This window comes from Euprymna scolopes, chromosome 1, assembly GCF_053919585.1.
Source record: "Euprymna scolopes isolate OS-2025 chromosome 1, ASM5391958v1, whole genome shotgun sequence".
Lineage (NCBI taxonomy): Eukaryota > Metazoa > Mollusca > Cephalopoda > Sepiida > Sepiolidae > Euprymna > Euprymna scolopes.
In genome coordinates this window covers 201533086-201542249 of record NC_136482.1, presented here as the reverse complement: position 1 = coordinate 201542249, position 9164 = coordinate 201533086, and the positions used below count along the sequence as shown (strand labels likewise).

The window sequence follows — 9164 nt, the reverse complement described above, 5'->3', positions numbered from 1 at the left end:
ATAACTACAAGATTAAAAAGAAAAAAGAAAATTTTTAAATAAATAAATAAAGACAATCAATAATCACCTCGATAATAATGTTAATCTCTTTCAAAATTAAAGATTTTTATTTAATTTTATTTATTTCAATGTTTAACTCCATATGGGCTGAAACATTCTTGCATTGAATTGATATTATTGTAAAGGAAGCGGGTTTGTATTACTGTACACATAGATTCGAAAAAGTTGTCAAAAAGCAAATATATAACAAATAAATATTATCAAAGGCAAGATAAGTTACTTTTCTACTAAACTGGATATATTTTCTAATGTTTTTATTCAATGTAACATGTTTATTCAGCTCGAAAAACATACAGTGTTTACCGAGGTATTGGAAAATTTAAAATGGTGGCCGAATCTCTCTTTGACACGGTAAGTTTAGGAAAAGATGTTATAAATAAATTTTTAAAAATAGACACAATACTGCTAGAAACTCGCTCAATATATGTTACCGTGACATAGACTGGCATATATTCGCTGGGTTTTTAATAGTATTTTGTCTAGTTTTTTTTTTATTTTATTTATTACAACTAATATTAATGTGGCTGAATTAGATACTATTCTAAAGGGCATCAATTTAGCTATAAAATGGGGACTGGGAGATATCGAAATAAGAACCGATTCAGCCACTGTACTCAGTTGGGTGAACTTTACAGTGGAGGAGAGTGGAAGAATACAAACAAAAGGTGCTGGAGAAAAGATTGTAAAGCGGAGATTAGGGATGCTTGGAAGTTGATATATGAATTTGAACTACAAATAAAAGCAGTGTTTGTGCATTCAGAGAAAAATAAGGTCAATGTGCTGTCTAGGATTTGGTGAAGAAGAGTTGCATGGCATGCACTACATGGGAGTGGAAAGAACATTATATCTGGTGCAGTGGTGCACTTGCACTGGTGCAGAAAGTTGATCCCCATGTAAAATGGGAAGAAATTCAGAAAGTAGTTTAGAACTGAGTTCAGTGTCAATCGATCGATCCCTCCCCAAATATACACAAGTTAGAAAAGAATTTCATCCAAGGCATGAAAATTGTTAAACAAAATGTTTTTACTATAGGCTTTAAAAATAAAGGTACAAGATTCAATTTGAAATTTATTTATCTTTAAAGTGTACTTTTATAAATTTTACAAAGTAAGGTATAAAAATTTAATACCTTACTTTGTAAAATGTATAAAAATGCACTTTGAAGATAAATAAATTTCAAATTGAATCTTGTACCTTTATTTTTAAAGCCTATAGTAAAAACATTTTGTTTAACAATTTTCATGCCTTGGATGAAATGCTTTTCTAACTTGTATCGTATCTTTTTAAGATTATATTTTATTTAATTTATTAATTTGGATTTTAAAAAAGATGAATGTGGTTTTGTATGTATTTATAAAAACTCTCCTACTCTCTATTTCAGATTGTATTTCTCCTCACACCACAACTCATTTTTGCAACCCCCTCTTTGTATTATTACAGTTCTGAATATTCTCTGTTTCAGTTTGTAATTCTCCTCACACCACACTCTTTTTTGCAACTTCGTCTTTATCATACATGTCTGAATAATGAGAAAATCTGAATTTTTTTAACAAAAACTTTAAGATAACTTTTTAGATTAAATTTTTTTAAACTTCTTTCAGAATAGAAAATCTTTACAATTTAATAAGGAACATATTTCATATAGGTTTCATTAAAAATATTAAGTAGATAACGAGAAAAATAGAGATGAAAATTTCAAAAGGACTGTATAACTGGTTACGCTCGATAGTAGTCCTCGCTAGCGTTATTGTTATTCTATTATTATTATTATTGTTATTTAAAACATTTTGTGTGCTGCGCTTTTGCACGAGGACTAATAATCTTGGGTAAATCAGAGTTTTGAAGAATTAGACAAGATTAGCTATTAACATAAAATGCTATCGTGGAGGAGCATACTTGTCAATAATTTACTGTGGACTGACGATATGAAGGGAGTTATATGTGGAATCTGCGTTTGCAATCGCAGATGAATTAGAAAAGGAAGAGGTCCAGTAAGGGAGGTGATAATGGATAATGGCACTGCTTTTCACTCGGGAACCTTCCAGACTATACTAAAAAAAAAAAAAATGGAAGATAAAAAGTTATTACAGGGCAGCTTATAGACCTGGAGGAAATGGAATAGTGGAACGATATTATCAGACAGTGAAAGCAATAGTCGAGAGAGGAAGGATATTATCCGAAGAAGCCACATGCTGTTACAACATGGCCCCTAAGGTCGCCTAGAGAGCGGACAATGCCACATAGGTCAATTTTTAATTATGAATGGAGGCACCCAAGAGATATGTCCCCAGAAATTGATGAGCAAGGACCAGACAGAATCCAAATAGGAAAAGAGGTTTGGGTGAAACTTCCTAATGCATGATGTACGACACAATGGGAAAGAGTAATGATTACGGAGTGCAATCTCCTGACAACTTGAGTGTTGATAGAATGACACGACATATTTTAGACAAGGCGCATGGTCCATGTAGATCATGAGGATGTTATTGCTGAGCCAGAAAGTAATGAAGGTGAATCAGTGACGATGCAAAGACCATAGAGAGAACACAATTTGCCTATCTGGGCACGGAATTATATAATGTGTAATGATCTTTAATGTAATCTAAAATGTAATTTAAAAAAATGTATACAGCCCTACAGCGAGAAGTGAACCTGAGACATTTCGGTTGCAGATTGGGAGTCTGTCAATGGGTTACATCCATCCGGCCCACAGCGACGGTTGGATTTTGCCTGATGGCTATAGAAAATGGGCCGATATATCATTCGGCGTCATCTAATTAAAACAAAGCAAAAACAAATAAAATCTTATGTGGATCAAAAACATTAAAGATTACTTTTTATATGTTTATTTTAATTTAATTAAATTTAGGAAAATTAGACTTTGGAGATCTAATTTTGCAGGCACTGCTAAAAAGTGAAAGAGAAATCAAGGGTGTTTTTTTTTTTAACAAATTAAAATCTATTAAAATCCATTAAAATCCATTATTCTTGAGTAACTGCTTTTCCAAAATGATGAAAGCATGAATTTTATCATATGAAAAGCAGAATATTATAAAACCTTTTCTACTATTTTTAATAGAATTTAAAATTTAAAATAAAAAAAACACAATTCACTGCATTTTTTGTATCGATTAGATAAAGAATTAAATATTTTTAAAAGCATTTTGTTAACAACACGACGAGACAAATTATCCACTGATGCAAGTGACATAACATCTCCCTTTTTTAATTTAATATTTGATGTCCTTCAGTATTCAAGCTATATGATCTCTCTTCATTTTTTTTTATATAAGATCTATTTTGCAAAAAAAAAAAATGTTATATATATATATATGTCTACTTGATAGGTGGTCTTGATTGACATCTAGATCTGGTTGTTGTATACTTTTGGGAGGTGAAGGTGGGGCATGCTGTTCTGATGGTTTCTTCTCTTGGTGGATGACTGTCTTCATGGGACTCCGATATTTGAGCCTCGAATATTTCTGGTGGTTTGCGTCTGGTTATTGTCCCTTCTTTGGTCTGTAGGATATAGGAACATGGTGGGTTTGCTGTTCCAACAACGATACCTTCCTAGTTTTGAAGGTTGGAGTTCTGACCCATACTGGTGTGCCATTTTCGAGTGGTTCTAGCTCTTTAGCTTTATGTGATAGGCAGTGTGTGAGTCATTGTTGGGCCTTCTGGTTCTTTTCCCTCTGTCTAAAACTCTCAAGATCGGGCCATCGGGACATTTGTCCTCAGGCATCGGCCGATTAACAGTTCACTTGGGCTAAACTCACAGTCCATTGGTGTTGTTTTGTGTGCAAGCAAAGAAACATATGGGCATTTTGCTTTTTTAGCATTGTTTTCACACAGCCCTCTGCGGCTACATTGCTTTGGGAGTAGCAAGGGCTGTTTGTAACATGCTGAAATCTCCAATCATTTGCGAACTTGGCAAAGTCTTTTGAGGTGTATTGCCTTCCTGGGTCTGTTCTTAGGATGACAGGTACTCCATGTCTGGCAAGAATAGCTTTGAAGCTTTATTATTGCACTGGAAATCATGTAAGCATGGCGATATCTGCATATCGAGAGAAGTAGTCGACATCTATGACATAGCTGCTGCCTTTCAACTCAAACAGATCAGAGACTAGAATATGCCATGGTCTTGATAGAAGCTCAGTTGTCATGAGGGGTTCAGGCGATTAGTGTCCTAGCAGCGCATCTTGGGCAGTTTTCTACAGTCCTTTTGATTTGATTTAATTTCATGCAGCCTTCTTCTGTGGCAGCACTGAGCATAGTGGCCAATCCTACCATAATTGTGGTAGGTGGCTGAAATGGCAGGGCACGCACGTCTCTGATGTTGGGTTTGTTAACATAGCAGTGGCACTCAGCCTTTGGTCTGCGCTCATTTTTTTTTGTTGATTCTTGTAGTAAAATTCTTGTCCAGGTCTTGTCATGTGTTTACCCTGACCATGTCTGTGAATTCAGTTGTCACTAACGTAGTGGACTGCAATATTACTGTCAGCTGGATCTTCACCAACGATGTGTTCTGGAGACTGCAGGAGATGCTGTTGTGACTTTTTTTATTTACATGGTAGTAACAACTTATCAAAGCCTGGAGGCTACTCGGGATAAAGGTTATTGCATGTACAGTAATCAATGGGATAGTATCGTAGTAATCATTAGTATTAGAGATTTAATAAAGTGTCTTACTTAAGGGGCGGTTCATCAGGAATTTGTTTATGTTGGATTTGAAGACATCCAAGTTGTAGTCAGGTGGGAAACAGGCAAACAGAAGAGAGTTCCACAGGCATGCACTTCTAAGAAAGAAACTTTGTTCATGGAGTCTACGTTTTGATTTAGGCACAGATAAAGAGTGGGGAAAATTATTGACAGTGGTTTCAGCCAGACGAGTGTTTATCATGAAAGATTGGTGAGGAGGGACCAGAGATTGGAGCTCAGACGAGCACTTGCCATGGAAATAGCGATAAAACAAAGACAGGCTCGCAACGTTTCTTGTGTGGGAGGTTGCAGGGAAGAGGAAAGGGCATCCCCCACTAAGCCGCAAAGTCTATTTTGTACTCTGTCAAGGCAGGATAGGCTGTTTTTAGCAGCTCCTGCCCAGATGTGGCAGCAGTACTCCATCCTTGGACGTACTTGACTTTTATATAGATAGAGAATTGCATCAGTAGTGAAATATCTTCTGGAGCAGTAGAAGGACCCCACCATTTTCCCAGCGACCTTGGCATCAGACTTGATGTAAGTGTTCCACTTCAGATCAGGAGTAAAGATCAAACCCAGAAGCTTGTCAAAACATGGAGCCTTCCCAATACGAGAGCCATCAATTTCAATTGATGCCAGATAGGGATCAGAGCGTTGGTTATCTAAAGATAGGAGCTTGGTTTATTGTTTCAATCTGTCATGCTCGTTTGATGGCCCCGTCAAAGGTGAGGTCTTGAATCATTTGCAGACTTAGTGATGCACCCAACTACAATTCTGTCATGAATTAATTTCTCGTGCCGGTCTCGAAAATTGCAGATTTAGTGAGTGTGTGGAGATTCATGATGAATGAATCAATGGACTCACCTTCTTGAAACCATCGGTTGAATCTGGCCCGTTAATAAATTATATTCGTGTCGCCTTTGAAATGGTCATTGAACTTTGCTACCACTATATTGAAGTTTTGCGCTTCCTCGAGTGCAAGTTGTGTCTATCTGACAAGGACTTGGTTTTTCGTCAAGGCTAGACACTTTTCGGTAATGGTTGAACCGTCGTATCCATTTTTCCCATAACTCAGGTTGGTCGAACAGAAAGGGTTCTGGTGGGCTCACGTGGCTATTCATACTGGAGGTTTTTATGGAATTTCACTTTTTTTAACAGCTCTTGGGCTCGGTATTTAATATAAGTCTTGCCCCTTTTTTGTTCACATTCATTGTTGTAACATGGAATGTTTTGTTTTCAGCCTTTGGATGATCACATATATCGATATTAATAACAGACATGAGTCGGGATATATTTTAAGACAACACCATGTGGGCATGCTTTATTTTTCAAAAAATGGCGGGGGCAGGGGTTCCTACTAATCTTTATTTTACTTAGTAGAGAGGGAAGATCTAAGGGAAATAACTCATAATATGACATCCCTTCTTTCCTAAAAAAAAAGAACTACGACACATTAGGACGTAGCCGGGTTGTCTACATTGAGACTGTCCTCATCATATATAAACCTTTTAGGTGGCCTTATTATACAACCGGATCTGGATGTCCTTTGAGCTTCATGACGTGTGTTAGGTGTTTTGGGGGTGTATCTGGAACAGCTCTGCCATTTGCTGTAGTGGGGCTGGTTTGTTCTGTGGGTGTGCGAGCCGTTGCTATGTCAACTGCTGATCCTCCATTGAATTCTGGGGATATTACAGCTGAGAATACAGATGCTTCTGGGTTCAGCTTTGCTGCGGACTTAACTTTCCTCAAGTGTTTGCAGTTTTGGCGAAGTGACTTTCTAGATGAACTCTGCACCATGTAGGATCTGGGTTCCACACATTTCTGAGTGACAACTGCAGGGGACCATTTACTGGATTCCAGGTCATATATGCTAACGTGTTGTCCTTCTTATATTTCCGGTAAATCTTTGGTGTTCTGGTTGTATTGAGACTTCTGATATGACTGCCTTTGATATAAGCGAGTTGCGGTATTTTCTTTTTGGGTCGGATTGTTGGAACACTTTACTGGTAAGTTACCCACAAGCTTTTGGTTTAATAGTAATTCGTCAGGTGATGGAATTATATGATCGATAGGAGTTGACCGTAAACATAGCAATACCATGTCTACATCGCAATCGCTTGAGGTAGCTTTTTGAATAGCAGATTTGATGGCTTGCACGCATCCCCTAGATACCCTTTGATTGAGGGTATCTAGGGGATGATGTATAGTTTTCAAATCCTCACTCCCTTGCAAATTGCTTGAACAGGCTAGAGCTATAATGAGGATCATTGTCGATGATGACTCTCTCCGGGATCACTTGTTCTCCAATTATTTGTTTAGTCAGTTTGATTACTTCTTGACTGAAGAATTCTTTTAATTTCCTCACGTAAGGATATTTGGAATAGTAGTCCACCATTAGCATGTAATTGTGACCTTCACTATAGAAAAGGTCTGTGGCCACTATTTGCCATGGCCTCACATGAATCTCATGTGACATCAGAGGTTCTGCACTCTGTGCTTTCTGGTGCTGTTGACATAGGGCACATTGTTGTATGACGTCGTCTATGTCCTTATTAATTTTGTGCCAAAATGCACAACTTTTGGCTCGGAGCTTACATTTTTCGATTCCCTGATGACCGTAATGGATTTTTTGATAATTTCCGGCTGCATCACTTAGAGTATAATCACTTGACCACCCTTCATTAAAATACCGTTTTCGATGGCCAGCTCGTCCCGATATGACTAATATGGCCGTATGTTTTTGCTAATTTACCTGGTTGTGTTGGGCCAGCCGTGCAGAATGGTTTCCTTAAGCTCATAGTTCCTAGCTTTATCTGTATTACTTTTTCTGTGGAAAATTGAACAAAATCCACTCTTATATTGAGATTCATCTCTTCCTTGTTTTTTCTGTTTGCTAAATGAGAGAATCCGTCTGCCAGGGTCATCTCTTTGCCTGGGTGATATATGATTCTGAAGTTGTACCCTTGTAGACATAACAGTGTGCGTTGAAAATGTGGTAGAGCCGCGATTAAATTCTTTAAGCTGATCATTTCTAATGGTTTATGATCGCTTTTTACTTGGAATTTACATCCATATAGGTAGGTTTTGACTTGCTCACAGCCATAAAACCACAGCTAAAAGTTCTCACTCTAGGTTGGCATATCTTTGCTCCATCTCTGTAAGTGCTTTTGATGCAAATGCAATCGGTTTCCCTTCTTGAAGGAGTACTGCGCCTATGCCTTTATTTGATGCATCCACTTGTAGGCTTGTTTCTTTAGATGGATCAAAGTATGTGAGGGACATTTCCTGGCAAATCAAATCCTTGATTTTTTTAATGCTTCCTGGTGACTGGCAGTCTATTGGTAATCCGAATCTTTCTTTAGTAAGTCTCTCATAGGTGCAGTCAAATCAGAATGATGTGCAATAAAGGGAGCTAAGTAGGTCATAATTCCTAACACCTTTTGCAATTCCGTGACGTTGCTAGGGCTCGGTAGTCGTTTTATTGCACCCAACTTGCTTGGATCTGGTTTTACACCATCCTTATCGTAGATAGCACCAAAAAAACTGATCTGCTTTTGATCAATACCACATTTTTCATTGTTAAAACATAATCCTTCAGCTTGTGCTATTTTCATTAACCTGCACAGGTTGCGATCATGCTCCTGTTTTGTCTTCCCATTGACAATGACATCATCATTTAGTCCAATTGTACCCGGGCATTTTTCCAGTATCATGTCCATTCTCTGCATGGATACATCCTGTGACATCACCAGACCAAGGGCATTCTTTGAAAACAGAATCTTCCAAATGATGAGTGGAAGGTCGTTAATAATTGCGATTCTGTGTCAAGTGGTATGGACCAATATCCATTTTTAGCATCCAACTTGGAAAAGTGTTGAGCTCCTGACAGCTTGTGTGCTAACTCTTCCATTGTAGGAGTCTAATAATGGCATCTTGTGATTGCTCAGTAAAGATCCTTTGGGTTGAGACATAGGCGAAGTTTTCCATTCTTTTTCCGAACGTACACTATGCTGCTAATGCATTCGGTTGGTTCACTAACCTTTCTAATAATTTCTTGTGATTCCATAGACCTTAATTCTTCCCCGATTTCATTTTTCAAAGCATTTTCTGTGTGCATGGATCACTGATTGATGATCAGGCTTTAGGACTATGTGATATTTGCTTTTGAAATGTCCTATGCGATCAAATTGATTCAGGTATGACTTCTCTAGTTCGACGATGGAATTAATAGGTTCCTGCTTTTCTCTAATTGTGCAGTAGAGGCTTATTAGTTCCAAGCTTCTGGGTGAGGGCAGTCCTATTATTGTAGGACCCTCTGTTGTAACCACAAAGAATTTAAGCATGATCCATTTCTCTTTGTGTGCACATTGTATAGACATCGAACCATGCTGCATTATACTTGAGCC

At 37.6% G+C, this 9164-nt stretch overlaps 1 protein-coding gene across 1 annotated transcript; it reads right to left on the bottom strand.

The window, feature by feature from the left end:
* Window positions 1-8093: 8093 nt before the first annotated feature.
* Window positions 8094-8504, bottom strand: LOC145283117 (uncharacterized). The gene has a single exon (XM_080132265.1). The coding sequence runs from the start codon at window positions 8502-8504 to the stop codon at window positions 8094-8096; it is 411 nt and encodes a 136-aa protein (XP_079988391.1).
* Between the last annotated feature and the right edge of the window lie 660 nt (window positions 8505-9164).